The 18,812-nt window shown below is 31.7% G+C and overlaps 1 protein-coding gene across 1 annotated transcript in view; it reads right to left on the minus strand.

The window, feature by feature from the left end:
- Positions 1-18,812, minus strand: part of LOC129234152 (MLX-interacting protein-like) — a 45,791-nt gene that overhangs the window by 16,467 nt on the left and 10,512 nt on the right. The window contains exons 2-7 of the mRNA XM_054868052.1: positions 11,317-11,423; positions 8,636-8,712; positions 7,603-7,722; positions 6,062-6,224; positions 2,541-2,636; positions 867-967 (exon numbers count right to left, since the gene is read on the minus strand). Of these exons, the coding sequence (XP_054724027.1) occupies positions 867-967; positions 2,541-2,636; positions 6,062-6,224; positions 7,603-7,722; positions 8,636-8,712; positions 11,317-11,423 (664 nt within the window). The remainder of the gene's footprint in view (positions 1-866; positions 968-2,540; positions 2,637-6,061; positions 6,225-7,602; positions 7,723-8,635; positions 8,713-11,316; positions 11,424-18,812) is intronic.

Here is an 18,812-nt window from a genome sequence, read left to right on the forward strand (position 1 = left end):
TAATTAAGAAAATAAACCATAATTTGAGTATACAGTTACTATTTAAAGACTTTAGTCAGTGTTGATTGAAAATATCCAATACATAACAAAATATGGGATATTTTCCATATTTTTGAAAATATATTTTTAAACCCTGGATATTATAGTTTAAAATAAATTCAAACATAAATAAACAAAAAAAATAGAACATAGTTCACTTAAATTATTTTAAATTATATTACAATGAATGTGTAATCCTAGAAATAGAACAGTAATTTGAAACATTAATCCCTTCTCACACTGCATTAATAAACAAATGAAATTTCATTCAAAGTTGAATTCCATACATTTCAATTGCACAACTATCATAGATGTGTACTTTTAAGTATCAAAATTTTTGACATTGTGTAAACACAATTTCAATGAAGAGCAAATTGAACGCATGACAGAAAAGGGAAAAGAGTTATTTTGATGCTTCAGCTTATTAAAGTACATAACATGGTAAGTACACAAAATTGAAAATTTGTTTCCAAGGATTTTCTAAAGGATTTTTCAAGGACAATTTAGGAATATTTAAAAGCATGAACTTTTTTACAATAATAAAACTACTGCATGTTGATTTGGTTCCAGTTCATATAAAAGTTTCAGCATTAGACAAAACCTTTTACACCACTCTAAAAAAGCTTCAAATTCAATGCTTAATAGTGGGCAGTAAGGATGAGATTGACATATATTTCATTTCTCCAAAAGGAATTTCTATTCTCCGGAAAGTGTCAAGGAGTATTTTCATGTCTTGAAAACAGTTTTCCCCATGGCATAATCTAAGAGCATTATGCCAATATCGGGAGTTTTGATGACAAAATTAGAATTAGACAAGTTCAACTTACTGGCTGATAAGATGACAATATTTCTGGCATACTATTGCTGTTGTAGGTGCTCTCTTCTGGAAGCGTTGGCAGCTTCGAGTTCAGAAAATCTGAAAAAAGGTCTGAAGAGTAGAGATCAAAATTTATTTTCAAAGAGCAATAATAAAACAGTCATAGCTATTTTTCAACACTAAAATGGAAATTATACATACATAAAACTAACTGAAAGTTGTACTATATACCTGCCAGAAATCAAATTCATACTATAATACAATGGAAAACTTCGGTACAAGAAGGGGCAGCTGCACATTTTGTCACATATTTTTCAATGTAAATATTGAAAAATGTGACAAAAAAAAAAAAAAAAATCTTTCATTCTAAACAAGAATGAGACATTTCCAACCAATGTTTAACAAGATATGAAAGAACATGAGCCGTAACAGACCAGGTCTCAAGAGAAAAAGGATACAGCTCCTCAAAAACTCAATGTATTATATAGAAACTATACATTTTCTATTGCAAACTTTGCATTGTTTTACACACGTGCACACAGTACACACATGCCATAAGGACTCATTTATAGTGTAGGCAACCATTCACAGCACAACACATTCACGCAAAGAAAGAATAAGAGAGAGAAAGGACATCCATGTCCGAGTCAGGATTTGAACTTGGGACTTCCCCATCGCATTCAAAATCATATATTATTTAAAAGTCGTTAACATTGGTTTCATAGCACGAAGAAAAAACCTTTAAAAGTGAATTTTTTAAATGTTTGTGTTCCTTAATATTTTTCAAATATAGAGCCGTCTCTTTTTTACACTAAGATCTTCAATTTAATCCCTTTTTATGTTACAGAAAGCAAAATACATAGCATACATTTCATTTAACAAAATGATTGAGGGAGATTAAAATTGTAACTCACTGAAAAAGTAAAATAATGTACCCTTGCTCTATCCTTAAGTTAAATATAAAAAAAAGTACTTATAACTAAGTTAAAACAAAGACTTGCCATTTTTAATTGTTTTTCCTTGACTGAATAATAAAAAAAGCAAAGAAGACTGACAAACTGTGAAACATTAACATGAAAGTTGAGATGTTCTTCACTAACCAAAACTGTCAATTAAGTTAAATTTAAATTCAAATAAAAAAGCTTTAAACTGTTGATCTGTGAGTTGCAAAATTTAAACTTTATTTTTTACCCAAAAGAAATTATCTACCCTCCTTAAAACAAAATTTAAAAAAAAATCGCAAAGAAGATAATAATCCCAGTTCTGAAGCCATATAAAGGAACTGTACAGGAAAATCTAAATCAACATTGGTTTTGATAAACAGTATAAGTTGGCATATCGGACAATATTTAGTATTTTCCACTATAAGTTCAAAAATACCATTTTTTGAAATAAATTATTTTTGATGTTCAGTTTGAATTTTAAGGATTAAAATTTTGAATGCATAATATGAATAACAAAAATTATACTCGTTGAATGACTGAAATTTTATTGATTAATTTTTTGGTAAGTAATCATTACTTTCAGGTCACCAGAGGCAGCTATTTGTACTTCAGACAGAAATTATCCATGAATTTTTATCAATTCTGTTTTTTTTTTTTTTCAAATCCACCATTAAATTTTTGGAGTATAAACAACTATGCACTAAATAAGTGCCTCATACAATAAGGCAGTTTGTGTATACCTGAGAGGGGTTCTAAAGTGTCCATGAAATCGTCAACAGAGGGCTGCAGTTGGACCAAGCCAGGCTGTATAAAGTCAGCAATGCCCGCTTTGGCAGCTGAAAGGAAGAATATCAAATTAAATTAACAAATGATGATAAAAATCATTACTTAATTCATAAAATCGTTTCCCATTTACAATCCCCCCTTCCCACATACAAGAAAAATAACAATAAATAAATTATAACAATAATAATTAGGGATGAGATTGGTCAGAAACGGAAATTATATATTAGTAAATTATACAATATGGATGCTTTATAAAATCAACACAAAACTTTCCCCGAACTACATTAAACAACCTGTGCAACAAGCTGAAAGAGAAACAGTTAATCATATTATAAGTTTGCCGAGCCCAGAGTGCTCTAAGCGCTGATGATGTCAAACTTTATGAAGAGACAACATCAACTATACAGCTTTAGACATGAGGAAACAGCTCAAGTTCAGCTCCAGACTATAAAACTTTTCCAGTGCAATGGTCACTTTTCAGTTTGGCAGCTGTATCAGAAGCCTCAAGGCCTGCAATGTCAACATGTCCAGAAGTATTTGGAAATTGTTTCCTTTCTTATGAAAAGTAAAGAAAACAAATTATAAAATTAGGGGCGGCGGATAAAACTTTTATAACTTGAGTAAAAGTTTCTGCATTATTATTATTAGTCTTAAATTTCGATCAAAATAAAACTCTTTAGAAGAGAATAAACTGTAGGACTGTTTGGAATATTAAGAACTGAACCAAAGTAAGAAAAGCAAAATAATTACAAGGAGGACAAGGCAAACAATAAACGGAAGACAACAGTAAAAACTCTAACAGAATTTTAGGATGAGCTATATACTCACAATTAAGAAAAAAAATATTTCCAGCGAAAAACCCCTAAACATGGCTTTTCCAAACAAAGATTGTTTGTTGAACTTGAATGTAAAAAAATTACCAGTGGAGAATCAATCAAGGGAGGGGCGATTGCACCACCCTTGCATTTGCTCCTGAACTTGACTTGTAAAGCATGGTACTGCTAAAAGAAAATTCTGTATGGGGGGAAGGGGGAGGACTGCATACATCTTATATATGGCCATAAAAAGAACATAAAACATCATGTTTCCTTCAGGAGTGTCCTGGTGGGAGATCATTTTTATCCCCAAAAGATTTCCTCATTCAGTAAATTTTTGTCTTATGATTCAGAAAAATTGGAGATAGTAGTGTAACATTGCAATTTTTTAAAATTATTTTTATGATGTCTTTTCTCATCAGATTACAGGTATGTGAACATGCTTGTGTATTGTCATTTGGTAAAATTCGGAATCTCCTTCGGTAACTTAATTCCTCCTTCTCAAAAATACAAGGTCGGGACGCCCTTAGTTCTCTCCGACTTCAAATATAAGCCGTAAGTAGCCGTAAAATAATGTTATAAGCTGAGTTTCTGTTGGAAAAAACTTGGATACCAAAAAATACTAATACCAACAAAGTACTAAAATGAAATATTTAAGTAAATAACCTCTATTTATGCTTATAAATTTTCCAAAATTGTACTTTTAAATATGCATTTTTGAAACATTTTTGGCGATGTTAAAGAAACTGTAGGTTTAGAAGCTCTTCCTAGAAAATTTTCAAAATTGAACTTTTCAGAATAATTTCAGGCCATTTTTGGTAACATTATTAGGAAAGGGATGGTGTTCAGAGAACTTTCCCAGCCAATTCTTCAAAATTGAAATTCCAAAAATTCAATTTTAGACTATCTTTGTTATGTTAGGGGAAGGAGGGATTCAGGAGTACTCTCTCACAACATTTTGCAAGTGAAGTGCGAAAAATGCAGTTGTTGGCCCTCTTTGATGATTTTATTTTTAAAACAGGTAATTTTAACACTAGAAAGAGAGGCGGTCATTTTGACCGCAAACGATTTTCAAATGCTAATTTGCTGTGTTTTAATTTCAAACTCTTATTTCTTTATTGACTTTTCCTAACTATTTATTAAGATCTGACAAAAGTAAAATTTATTTCTTTAGGCCATTATTACAGTCGCTATAAGTGTTTATGCCTAGAAAGACTGACGACGGTCATTTTGACCGCTGTTATTTATGCTTCCTGTTTTGTTCATTTTTCTCTTATAAGATATGTGCACTATGGATTTTGTGTTAGTTGTCAGAGTAAATAGCATTATTTTGTAATTAGTGGGCTTGAATAGTATCTGCTGGTCAAGTGCAGTTCTTTGAACCGTTAGGAAAATGGGAAACACCCGTAGGTCATGTGCTTCTTTTTTTTTCTGCTGTTATAGCAGGGTGCAAAGTTGAGAAAGGTGGCATTGAAAAGCATGGGACTGGACACATAATATTCTTTTAGTTTTGAAAAGGGATTAATTTATAACAGGTGGATTCTAAAAACTTGTGCTGGAATTATTTTATGCACCAAAACATGTGTTTGGCTTGAAACATAGGCGTTTGTTTCTTTTGATGTTCTTGAAAGTTCCAGAGTAATTATTCTCTTTATGATATCGCGAAGGACAGTTGGAGAGCAAAACTTATCAGAAAATGAATTCCTGCAACTGTTGCAGGATTTGCCTGAAATTGATTCTGGTTTGGATGCGTAGTCTGAATTATCTGAGGAGGAATACATTCCTAGCGATGAAAATAATATACTTTCATCACTTGATTGCAATAACTTTTCGAAATCTAGCATTGCACAAAAAGATGATGATAAAGTTTCTACCTGGGAGAAAAAACAAAAACGATGTCAAATGAAATAATGCGGAAATAAAACTATGATTATTTGTTCTGATTGCAAAAAGACATTTTGCGGCTCATGTACAGGCAAAGTAATAAAGATGATTATTTGTAAATATTGTGAAGAAGAGTAATGTAAATATATTACGATATTTATGCATTTAAGAAATGAATCCCATGACTAGTTGAAAATACTTGTTAGTGATCACATGTTTAGAAAATGTTCTCTATTTTGTACAAATTTAACCTTATGCAAAATTCATTTACTTACTGCATATATGCTTTTCACTTGATAGAACATAAAATTAAATTTAAAAAAAAAACCCGTCTCAGACTAATACAGGTTATATTATGATTAAATTGTTAAATGAATTATGATGCATCAAAACAAATCTTTTCTATGATTAAAAATCCCGAAAATAAATCATTTTTACATTTTTAAGTATAGCAGTCAAAATGACCGCTGCTAGTCTTTCTAGGTATATGGAAAACGTCGTCTTTCTAGTGTTAAAGATAAGATATTCACCGTCAAAAGGTAGGACATTGTCCCTATATGCCTCCACAAGTGTCAGCCCTGGATCTGATTAATGGTGCATAAGTATTATATAAAAGTAACAAAAATAAGAGAAAGAGAGAAAGAGGGGGGGGGGGGGTAAAAAGGAATTAGCTGGAAAAACTAAATGCAAGAGAAATGTCAAAGTAAGCAAGAAGATTGTATTTCAGCAAAGAGGGATAGACCTGAATCTATCATCAAGAATACTGAAATACATACCAATCTCTCTAGGGTTTGGGAAATCAAAGGGCTGACTGGCATTCAGACTACTGAAGAGGGTGTCGCTGAAGTCCATTAGAAAGTCCTCATCCATGGCACTCTGCAAGTTAGAATATGGCTCCTTTGGCCATGAAGGCCATCTGGTATCCAAATCCATTGCCACCTATAAAAATATTAAAAGATAGGATCAGAAGAAGTCTAAAAATGAAGATTAACATTAAATATTTAATTTTCATGAACAAGAAACATAAGTGCACTTTTGTTCCTTTGCTAAAAATAAAATTTTCTTTGACCTTCAAAAAGGACTACAACTCTTAAATACGTTCAAGCTACTACACATGCAATAAAATTTTGAACTATTTAACCTCTATAGCTTTGACTGGTTTTGTGTACCTCGCATTTCATTTTTCCTTCAGAAAATGGAAGTAAAAACTTCATTGTTGTTCTTCTTACGAAGAATTTTACATAGATTCATACAAGTGTTGTTAATTCTTTAGAATGCCAAAAATGATTACAAAATTAAATGATGACAAAAATGCTAGGTAACAATGATATACCACCTTTGGCTCCAGAAGTTTTCTTTTTGCTTAGTTCAAATTATGAGAACATCTATTTTATTTCACTTACTTATTTAGTGTTTACACTTCATTTCTTCTTAATTCCATTTAAAAGTAATTTTACTGAATTATGCACTTTTTTAAAAATAAATTTTGCACAGTATATTTGGATTACACTGACACATTCTTCATGTGTAAGCTATTGAAAGTTTCAATATTCAGTTGATAGCATGCTTTCCACATATGCTTAGTGCAAAATAGCCAGAAAACAAGATTTCATTATTATTGATTTAAAATATGCTGAAAGCTGCTTTGAACGTAAGGAAATTGTTTTCTTTTTAAATAAAATTTAGTTTGAAGTTATTAATTTATTATATGGATTTTTCTTGGCAACTGCTATAAAATAAATCTGTCTAAAGCTTTAATGTAGCTCGGAAAACAGCCTTATAAAGCATTTCAACCAAGGCTGATCTTTTACATCTACAAGCATGTTCCTTGTCATTTTCAATGTCGGAAATTATTGAAAACAATAGGGAAATTTTAGGAAAATCAAATCACTCAGAAGCAAAGGGATGAAAGTGGACTTTTTAATATTTCTAAAAAATGCCTTTAAAGTTCAGATCCTAGGTGGGCTTTCATTGATTTTTTCTCCCCTAAATCATGTTGTTTAGCAGCACCCACCAGAGCTAACACACATCAAATAATTTTTTTAAAAAATTATCCACTGAAAATACAATATGTGTTTCAAATGAGCAATAAATAATAATGTTAACAAACAATTTCTTTTTTTTTGCTGCTACTCTAAATACGTTTTATCTCTCTCTTCTTTTTTTTTACATTTTCTTAACTGACAAAAATTTTATAAACCTTGACTCTTACTTTTACTGAAAGCGAGCCGGCCTGACTCACAGATTTTTAAATATAGAGCAAATACTGTATTTAGAAATGGAAGTATATAAATTAATGAACAAAAATAATTCATACATTGTCATCTTGACTAGGTTTCATTCTGAATCTGTCCCGGTAAAAGAGCCGCCACTTCTGGTATTCTGCAGTGATGTTGGCCATCCTTCTTTTCCAGTAGGTTCCCTCGATCACTACAGCCTGAAATCGAAAAATGTAACAATACACAACATAAATCAATAATTAAATACATTTTTACACCCTCCCCTCCCCCCCAAAAAAAACACTCACACAACACCGTGCACTCTAAAAAAATCTCTATTTATACCTGTACCATATTCATGAACTGTTTTAGTGTATTGTTTGCATTTAGCCTCAAAGAGTCTTCCTTCAAACTGCCATTGAAAAAAAAAAAACTAGTTTTTTTTTTTTTAAACAAAATAATATGGATGCATAATTTGTAATCAGACACTTGTCTAATCATTTAATTGCACTGCAATGATATTTTTTAGTTAACTTTGTAATCTTATATAATTACTTTTTTATTATCACTATTTTGAGAATCTCATTTTTTTTTTTTTTTTTTTAATTAATTTTAAACTCCATTCCAAAAAACAGCATATTTCCTGGCCACAAAAGAAAAATGTCAATAAGAAAAAGTATAGTTGAATTTATCCCCAACTGTTTAATTCTAAAGCAAGCCATGTGGTGTTTTGTAAGTTTCTGCACTACTTGGACAAGTTAATATTTTCTCATATTAAAAAACAAAATTTTCAACATCACCTTTATTTAATTTTATTTTTTAAATTTGCATAAGCCTTTTAAGGGTAAAACTTGAGAAATACTGTTTTTCAGTAAGAAAGGAACTTATAACTATTGAATTGTTGACAAAACTAGAACAAAATGCTAAATGAAAAATGAACGTAAGATTTTTAAGAAATACAACAGTGCTTAGAGCAAAAATAAAGGTCCATGTTATGAAGTAAAAACCCAAAAAGATAACTTTTGATGTCTTTAAAATAAATAAATAAATAAAAATATAGATATTTATTTTTTGCTGCACTTCATACATGATTTTCTCTTCTGAAACTAAAAAAAAAGAATGAGAAAATACCTCTGGTTTCATATGTGTGTCCCCATCCAGGGGAGTGGCAAACTGACACAACTTGTCTGTCTTTATCTTCATGACAACTGAAAGCAAAAAAGAATACTTTTATATATCACTTCCAGATTTCAGAGAAATCAACAACTATTATGTTTTGATACAAATAAATATTTTTTTATTAATAGTCAACAAGGATAGCTCCAAAACTAAAATAATTCTACACATTTATTTATTTATTTAGTACTTTCTTTCTGAAAAAAAGAAAAACCTCAAGCAATATAGGTGGACACATTATTTTAAATATTATCTATCAACTAACAATAACAGTACCTTGTTCTGGAATAATTAGGTTATTTCTGAAAAACACGTATTTTGCAGGTAAAGTTCTTTCAGAGAAATTTTTTTTTACTTTTTATTGTTGCCTAACAAATGCAATGTATGGCAGAATTAATGTATTAGCTTTGACACATTGTATTGTTGGAAAAAGGGTTTCTGAAACAGAATAATGACTTATCACGTTAAGAAAGAATATGGCTTACAATGACCCAAGGTCTAGTCCTAACCTGCAGCTGAAGTAAAGTTAAGCAAGCCTAACAGGCATATTCATTGGCTCCCAGAGCTTAATTATATAAGGTTAAAAGTTTTGAAACCTATGTACAGAACAGCAAAGGCTTCACAATGACGAAGAATATATAGAGAGAGAAACAACTTCTTCCTCAGCAAAACAACTTCAGCAGATGATATCATTGAATACACTCATACTAATACATAATATACAGTCAAACTTCATCATCATGTTGCTTACTGAACTTTATTATAGTGATAAGTGTACAGAGCAATGTTTTAACCAAAATCATTTTAAAACACATAATGAAACAATAACATGTAATATAATTACTGGAATCAGTGATCTAAATAAATTTCAGCCAAGTGTTGAATAAAAGAAATTATATTTTATATCAGGTAGGTGTTACATCAGAGACTCTCCCGTGCCAGTTTTTAGAAATTAAAGTTCCAATAATGCAATTTTATATGATTTTTGAAAGTGTGGCCTACATAGGGTTATGGGGCTTTGCCCCGGAATTTTTTCGAAATTGTTTCTTGAAAACGCGATTGTAGGCCATCCTTGGTAACTTCAGAGGAAAAGATGGGGTATTCAACTGCAGCAATTTTTCAAATCTAAAGTTCCGAAAATGTAATTTCAGGTCACGACTGGGACCACTCAGGAAAGGATTGAATTAAAGGACCGCTTCTCTTCGCCCTTCTTAGCTACAACATCTTTATTTTTATTTATTTTTAATAAACATTTCGTAAGAAAACTTCCTCAAGTTTTTCCAACTACATTTACAAATGATATACTTTTCAAAAGTAACATTTTAGATTTCTATCCTTATAATTTTTATGTGTTGAAATACTATAAATCTCTATTTAAAGTTTTGTTTTTCTTACGTTTTTACCTTTGAACATTTAACTACTAGTGTAATGGTGTGACTTTTCATTACAATCCTTTAAATCTGTCTCTCTTTATCTGTTATCTTTTGTCCTGTTTAAAAACATATTGATGCGGCCCACGTAATTTTCTCTACTTTGCTGTGATTTTGCACATAATATTTTTATTGAAAAAATAAGAAATAATATAAATATGTCAGTTGCCTACCTATCATATTTATGCATCCATTTTTTCACATATGACTTATCATCGATTCCTACAACGTACTGACTACTTTTTGTTCCTTAAAAAATGCTTGAAACCTACATTTCGGCCTTCCTTAGTTAAGTGTTTCATTGGCCATCTATTTGAAACAAAATAATTGGCCATGGCCAACTTACAACCATTGGCCCATTGGCCAAAAATTGCCATCAGTTGAGCCCTAATTCTTATAAGCGGTGACAAACAGTGAAACTCATGGCAACAAAGAGGGTGCTACATGAACCCCTATTTCCATTACATTGCCGTTGATTAGTGGATGCAGGGGTTTCTTTCAGCGTCTCTTGCAGTCCAAATGGGCAACGTCCAATCAAAAATAAACAAACATTGAAATGTTGACATTGATTGGTGGATGCATGAGCTGCATCAGTTTAACACAGAAAAGTCCTAAATTGTCAAGGCCCGTTTAGGGTCGGGGCCATGGTTTAACATGCAGGAAAAGGCTTCATTATGACCAAGCTGAACTGTATCTGGTAACATAACTGTTTTACTTAAAATGGGGAAACAAAAAAGTGGTCAACATTGAAATCTATATCTACTAGAGTTTAGGGTTCATCCACTGGAGTGAGGGTTAAAATTTCAACTATCAAAATATCGCCAAACAGGCAATTGCTTTGTTCAAATGTAGAAGCAATTTTCACCCATCATACCTTGATGGGCAATTTTCTAGTAATAATAATATTTAAATTGAAAACACTAAGCTTTTCATAACATAGTGCGCAGCACTAAAGTAAAGCCAAAAGAACTTCAGAACTGCAAATGAGAAATGTTTGCCAAAATACATGCTTAAAGAAATTTTTCTTTTTGTACAACAGCAACTAACAGTTAGTTGTCAATCAGCTCTCACAACATATGTAAGTGCATAAAAGAAGACCCAGCAAAATTCAAATTAGAATGTTTCTGCTCGAGTTTTATTTTGATTCATGACTCATATAAATCTGAAACAACATTTTAGATAGCAAAAAAAAAGTGGATGTCTTACACTGCATGTGCCATGCCCTCCAAATCATATTGTTCAATCGAATCTTTTCCTTCAAACGCAACTTGAGACCTTTGAACTGTTTCCATCTTGGAGACGTCAATTTTCCACTGAAAGAAGGAAACATTTCAGCACAAAAGAAAATTTTACCCATAAAAGCTAAAAGTTTAAGTGATAAAAATTAATAGCTTTATAAATAATTTAAACATTATTTATAAAGCTATTCATTTCAATATCAAATATATTTGTATCAAATATATACTTTAGGGTGGCTCTTAGCTATAGGGTATTTTTCGAAAGTTAAAATTTTATTGCTCCCAACCTCTTATCTTGTTCCAATGAATAATAAAGCAGGCTGTGCAAAATTTCTCTTCATTTGGACAATTTCTAGGGGTGCCGCAAACGACTTGAAGTTCAGCAAATCCTAGAAATCTCGTGCTTTTTTAACAATATTTAATTTTTCTTTACTAACACAACAGCTTTTAGAGGATAAATACATTTTATTATGACAAACAATTTCTACAGAACCAAAACACAGCGGGAACAAGCGAATGTTCAACATTATTTTTTCCTAAGTGAGGATTTAGTAGCAGTAGGGTATCTTTTGCGATCTTCAGCAACAATTTGTAAAACAAATTGTTTTTCATTTTCATCTTTTGTAAGAATATTGTTGTATTCCTGAATTAGTTTGACCCCTCTTTCTGCAGCATCATTCACAACAATTATTTTATCAAGTTTTTCCTTTCCACTTGTGTAACCAGGGTCATCTTTCCAAGTTGAAGGGTCTTTGTTGAGAAAATCAGAATTTACAGAAAATCGGGTGAGGAAATGTTTTGTAACAGGTGTCACAAAAGATGAAAATTCGTTGTTAATAAACTTAGAAAAATTGTTTTGATGTGGAATGTATCTCTTTTGTTGGTTTTCTGCTTCTTGCGATTCTTCATCTTTATCTGCTTCCAACATAATTTGTGCCATGTTTCTCTTAACCGAGGTTGGAACATTATCATCAAATAAGGATAGAGCCATAGTTTCAGGAGCTAAGTACCAGAGATGTTTTGAAAATTTTTTGAGAGCAACAATACTGATTTCTGTATCAATATCCTGGTAATCGATCAGTTGACGCATAAATAGGAAATCGTGATATGGAGCTTTAACTGCTTCCGGGGAGAGAAACCAAGATCGAACGTAGACTCGAGCAAGAAAAATACATATTCTTCTTAAAGAGTTCTTCTCCCTTTCAGATAAGGGAAACTGATCCTGAAATAAGTAAATCTTGAGTGCATAAATGGACTTTGACATCCACCTAGCATGACTTACAGCTCCTGGCTTACGAAATGATATTCCACACTTTGGAATCCCACCAAGAAATATCATACTTAATTCCAACAGTTCTCGGTAATCATCGCGCTGTTGTTTCCGAGCTGAAAGGTGTTGATCAAGAAATTCGAGCATGGTTGCACGAATATCATGAGGTACTTCATTGCTACCAGTGGTATAATTTTTTTTGTCGAGTTTTGTCCAAGTTTCTTTAAATCTTTTGAAAAGTGGCATGTCTGGACCAGAAGTTGCACTCATTAGAGAGTCAAAACATCCCTTTAAAACTAACTCAAAAATGTGATGACGACAAGGAAGGTACAGCAGATCACGATCAAACAATTTTTCTAGATTAATACAGGCACCATTTATTCGGCCTGTGTTGCTGGCTGTTGTATCACAGCAAAGTGCTTGAATTTTATCGTTTAATCCCCACTTTTCAACTGCTTCATAAATAGCCATGGCTTGTTCTTCTCCTGATGAGGATGGGATTTCAGGAACTCCCAACATTTGCTCCTTGCCTTGGAAAGTTACTATTATTGCCAGTCTGTCAGTTTTTTCGACTCCTGCAAGTGTTGGGAGCAATTTTCCATCCCAGTGTAAGACAAGCTCTTTGCAATCATTTAAATTAAATTTTTTCTGAATTTCCGCATGTCTTTCTTCTCTAAATTTCTTTCGGAGGCGTTGAAGAGAAGTTCGATTAATGATCAGGTCTTTAGTATCAAGTCCAAATGCTTCTGCAGCAGCTACCAGTATGTAAATTCCATTTCTATCTGTGATTTTACATCTATCAAAAACTTCAGATAGACGAGGAGTAAAAAAATGCAATGTACCTCTAGTTTCTGCGTAAGTCGTACTGTCCGTACTCTCAAGTGTGTCTATATCAGTTTCTGGTAATTGTTTATCAATAACAGAAGAAGGGCTGCTACTGTCGTCAAAACCGTCACTGCTTGGGTTGCTTGAAACTATATCATAAGATGTGTCGACTAATTGTCGTTCCATTTCTTCATAAGTTCGTTTCTTTCGGGTAACTTCTGTTCTGTTTTTCTTTGATTTCCTTTCTTCTTTTTGTGTTAATTTTAGGTCAACACCAACCATGGAGCCCGGTCTTCCTTTTTGGCGCTGAAGAATTAGAAATTTCCTATCTTCTTCAATTTTGATGTCTTCTAAAGCATTTGCATGAGCAATATCGAAGAGATCGTCCATAATTTCTTCAAAAGAATCTCTTCTCATTTTTGCTTTCCCTGAAGTTCTCGAAAAACTTTTCTGCAAATGTTTCCATTCATCATGGAGTTTGACTAACTTGTCAACGCAGTGATCCGTTCTTTTAGTGGGAATTCTTGCCTTTTGCCAAAAAACAGATACTTCTTGAATCACTAATGTTGCACTTTCTTTTTTTGTCATATTTACAACTTTTATATTGTAAAAAAAGACGCTCAAGACTTGTCTATTCGATGGTAGCTTTGCTCCAACAATTTGATTAGAAATGCTGCCAACAAGATCAATGTAGAAATCTTTTCTCAACTTGTTTAATGAGCTACCGGAAGACGTTGATGCCATTTTGCAAGTCGGAGTTGATAATGACACGAAAGTCAGGCGCAAGTTACCAGCAGCACTCTTGGGGGCTAAGGCCCCTAGGGGCTCTATTGTGGGCAGCTGCTCCCACGCTCACCCAAGGTCGTCTCTCACCCCCGCTTGACTTTTGACCTCTGACCAAATGTGGGGTCTTCTTCGGAAGGGGATGGTGGGAAACGGTTAAGGGGGATGGGAGATATACTGGACAGAGAGAGGACTGATGTTCGCCTAAAAGATGTTTCAATTGGAACTCTTATTTTGTACAATTCATCAAATTTTCTTCTAAATAGATGTAGATCATATGTATTGTGACTCTATTTAAAACTTGGGATTAAAAAGCAGCAGTCTTTATCATATCAAAGCAGCAAACTACCGTAAAAATGAAACATGTTCTCGGCTCGACAATTGATTTGTTTCATGTATTGGAATAATAAACGATGGAATGGTAATGATGGTAATGAACAAAGACAAGGTTATACTTAGTTAGAAAATAATCAAACGAAGCACATAATAAAAATAGAGTTAATTTAAGTTTATCCAATCATTTGGGAAAAAAAATAGGATTTGATTAATAATACAAACATTATATTTACTATCATGGTCCTAATCCTGATATATATGATAATACTCAAATTATATTTTTAATTAGTTTAAAAATTACTCATAAAATTAAGTGTGACTACAAAAATAACTCAATTAAAAAGTTGACAGGGAAATTTTCATAAGATTGATGTAGAAACAATTGCAGTAGCAAGAACGCGTCATGAGTAGTGAATGGTGTCTTGGTCAAAAAGATTTGATACCACAAAAGACGTCAGAGGAAAAAGGGGGAAAGACATAGAAAGTCTCTGAAAAACCAGTTAGAGCAAAATAACACCTGTAAGAAGATATAGGTACGTCAAAAATGTAAATATGCGAGATGCTTTTTTTTTTAACTTGAAAAGATTTGAAAAATTCCTTTTTTGGAGAAAATTTGATAATTTCATGCTTGTTGCGGCACCCCTTAAACTTTTCCGATTGAGCTAATATTTTGAACACATCATTTTTTTGTCCATTGGAACAAAATAGGGGGTTGGGAGCTAACTTTTTCGAAAGTTGAAAAATAAGGGCCACCCTAATATACTTATACAGGGTTTTTCAATTTTTTTTTAAATTTTAATTCTATATTTATCCCTTGATAGCTGGCCTGCTTTATTTGCATTTTTTCGGGTCTAAATATTCCTTCTAACCTTTTTACTTCATTGTACAAAGCACAGGAAGAAAAAAAAAGAAGGGTTGATGGTTTTAAACAAAAAAAAAAAAAAATCAAAAAAGTTGGCTTTCTTTGGTTTAAATCATATTTTTTATTTAAATTGAATTTTTTGATTGTTTTACACACCTCAAGGATTCTTGATAACAAATTGTGGTACATTTATTAACATACATGATATTTTTCAAATATACAGCATGACCCCCGTTTAACTTGCAATGCCTCTATTTTTGCAATTGTTAGTCCTAGATACAGTTTCAATTGCAAAAATGCTCAAAATAAAATGCAAAATTAAGATATAAAAAGTTTAAAAAAAAAAAAAATAGGGAAAAAAATATGAAATCTAACTTTTTATATGATCTCCATAATCCCTACATTACATAATGCTCTTCATTTAGGGAAATAATATCCACTAAAAATAATACCAACAAAAAACTTGAAACATTGGCAGCTGAAATTCAAGGAGATATTCGAGTTCAAAATTGGTAGGGATCATGCAGAAGATGAGACTGGAACTTAACGCCCCTCTAGAAAAATGACAATATAGTGTCGAAACAAAAAAAAAAAAAAAAAGCAAGATATTTTTATTTTTCACTGTTATTGAAATATAAATCCAAATGCTATGCTATGATGAATAAAAACAAAAATACACCACAAGAGCTTGTACAATTTGAAAAAACACACTTTGTGCACACATATAATTTCAGGCAGTTGTTAGCTGCTATATTTCTTCCTAAAAGGTGAAATTGACTGAGAGCGCAAAGTGGTCAGGGGCATGCACAGGAATTCCGGGGCCCGTCGCAAATTACTTTTATGGTTCCCTTCCATACTGTTGACCCCCCCATTACATCCCTACATATATTTCACCCCTCATTTTAAAAATCTTGGGGGCCAAGAGGAATCCCCCCCCCCCACTGTGCACGCCCCTGAAAGTGGTGTAAGTAAAAACCTGTTTCATATCTTGGTGAATATTGATTGTATTAATTTGTGTCAAACTGCATTTTTTGTTAAAAGGGGAAAATAAAAAATAATGGTACATTAATAGAAATACATTTGCTGCCTGTTTACTTACATTCCCGGTTTTCAGTATGTGTTATATGAGAGTTCGAATTTTACAAAACTTTCATAGTTGAGAAACTGAAAAATTTTCTGCTTTAAACTTTTTAAACAAACCAACATCTCTTGCACTAATTTAATTACTAAATGTAGCATATTGTGACATAACTGATTTTTTTTCCATCACTTTGAAGATTACTTCTTGTGACATAATTCTTGATTAGCTTGATAGCAAAAAGATATAAAATAGGTAAACTAGCTCGTCCCTTTTTGAAATGTTGTCTATTTTCCACTTAATTTGAATTTTCAAATATTCAAAGACAAAATGAAAAATTTTAATTTTCAAAGTTGTTTTTGTACTATTCAGTTACATTTCCACTAGTGTGAAATAATTAAAATTTACACTTGAGGAAAGTATTTTTCTCTGTTCTCACAGCTCAACATCAAATAAAATATTAATTATATACTATTGTCAATACATTAAGTGTACTCCATTTTAGTAGACCTTAAAAAACAGCATAATTAAATGAGTAACCAAAAAAAATATCTCTTAAAAGAGATGTGCAAACATCTGACAAATTAAGATAGAATTTGTCATGAATGAAGAAAACATTCCATGTACACATCATCAACATCCGACCTTGAAGATGGGCACTCAAAAACAACTAGGAGGAGCTACTGCTGCTTATCTGCAGGATTTGGGTGGAAGGTTATTTCGCAGTTTGATAACCCATACACTGGAGCCTACACTGTCATATCTCATCTTTTATCTCTTCTTCTGATACTGACTTTCTAAGCTGACAATTTGTTTTCTCATTGCAAAAACATATCATCAAAAGGTATCACTTTAACTGTATGGATAAGGACTGCAGGGAAAGGGTTGACAGACTATAATGATACAATTAGAATTGGATTGTAAAAAACTAAAATGATGCATTCAATTAATTACAGTAATTAAAACATTTTTCATAAATTTGAAATGACTTAAAAGAACATTAACATGGGATTTTGTAAATGTTAGATTAAAAAGGATGAAATTATTCCTTTTTATACTCGGAGAACATATTTCTCTCTAAAAATTACTGAGAGAAAAATATTTATACATTAGAATACAGCCAATTATTAATTTAAAAAAAGGAATAATCTTAATAAAACAAGGAAAGAAAAAGACTAAAACAATTGCTAATAAACTAGCCAATATTTAAATATAGCTAAATTTTATGCAATTGAACAAAATGTTTGCCAAAAAAAAAGCTCCTTAAAAAATTTCCTTTGTTTCCCAAGACTTCAGAGGAAGGTTCAAGACAGTATGCGGGATACATAACTAAAATGAATTAGATTACAAACCAACAAAATGATACATAAAAGTAATTTTCAATGACTAATGATTTTTTACAAGTTGAAAGAGATGAGAAGTATGATTAAAATAATAGATTAGATCAAGTTAAGTTTTTCACAAAATAAATACGGTCACAAAATAACATCAGGTTTTTTTAATGATAGAGTAAATAAAATAAAATGACTCAAAATTTTCTTTTAACTGACAAGCATAGTAAGATAAAAATATAAAGTGTCTGCGCACATAGCTTAAAACTATCTGCAGGAATGAAAATCAGCATGCAGTGAGTAGGTAAAATTTTTAGTAAGAAAATGTCTTTTGCATTTACTCATGTGTTCATGAAAGTAATAATGAACATTTTTCAGAAATTTATCTTCAAATTTTGAAGATAATCAGTGTTTAATATGGATATTAATAACAATTTTCAGCCAATGCACATATCCACAGCAAATATATCTGCACAGCATCAAATGTATCTGTGCATGGCGTGCACCTATATTATCTAGCTATGCTGACAAGTTGCACTACCCAAGTGTGAATCACTGTGTGATCGGAATAAAACTTTGCACATTGATAGAACACTTTAAAATATTGAACCCGTGTTTTTTCAATCGATAACATAATCATGTAATGTGTCCATGTAGCTTCAATTGACTATGTGTTTCTATTCTATTCTACGTAAATCTACATGTTTTACAAACCTGGTTTATTGCTGATAATCTTGATCAATGAATACAAAATAAATTAAAATATGTTGACAGATTAATGCATCGATTTAAAAAGCTGAAATATATTACCCAAAACTATTAAATAAAATGTAATTTTAAATAAATTACTTAAGGATGCCTATTAGTCGTACACTATATGACCAAAAGTTTTGGGACACTTTCAAAAATTCACATTTTTAGATTTCTCAAGAAATAAAAGACCAATTGCTCTGTAATTTTCTTCACATAAAAAGTATAC

The sequence above is a fragment of the Uloborus diversus genome, chromosome 1 (genome assembly GCF_026930045.1).
Source record: "Uloborus diversus isolate 005 chromosome 1, Udiv.v.3.1, whole genome shotgun sequence".
Lineage (NCBI taxonomy): Eukaryota > Metazoa > Arthropoda > Arachnida > Araneae > Uloboridae > Uloborus > Uloborus diversus.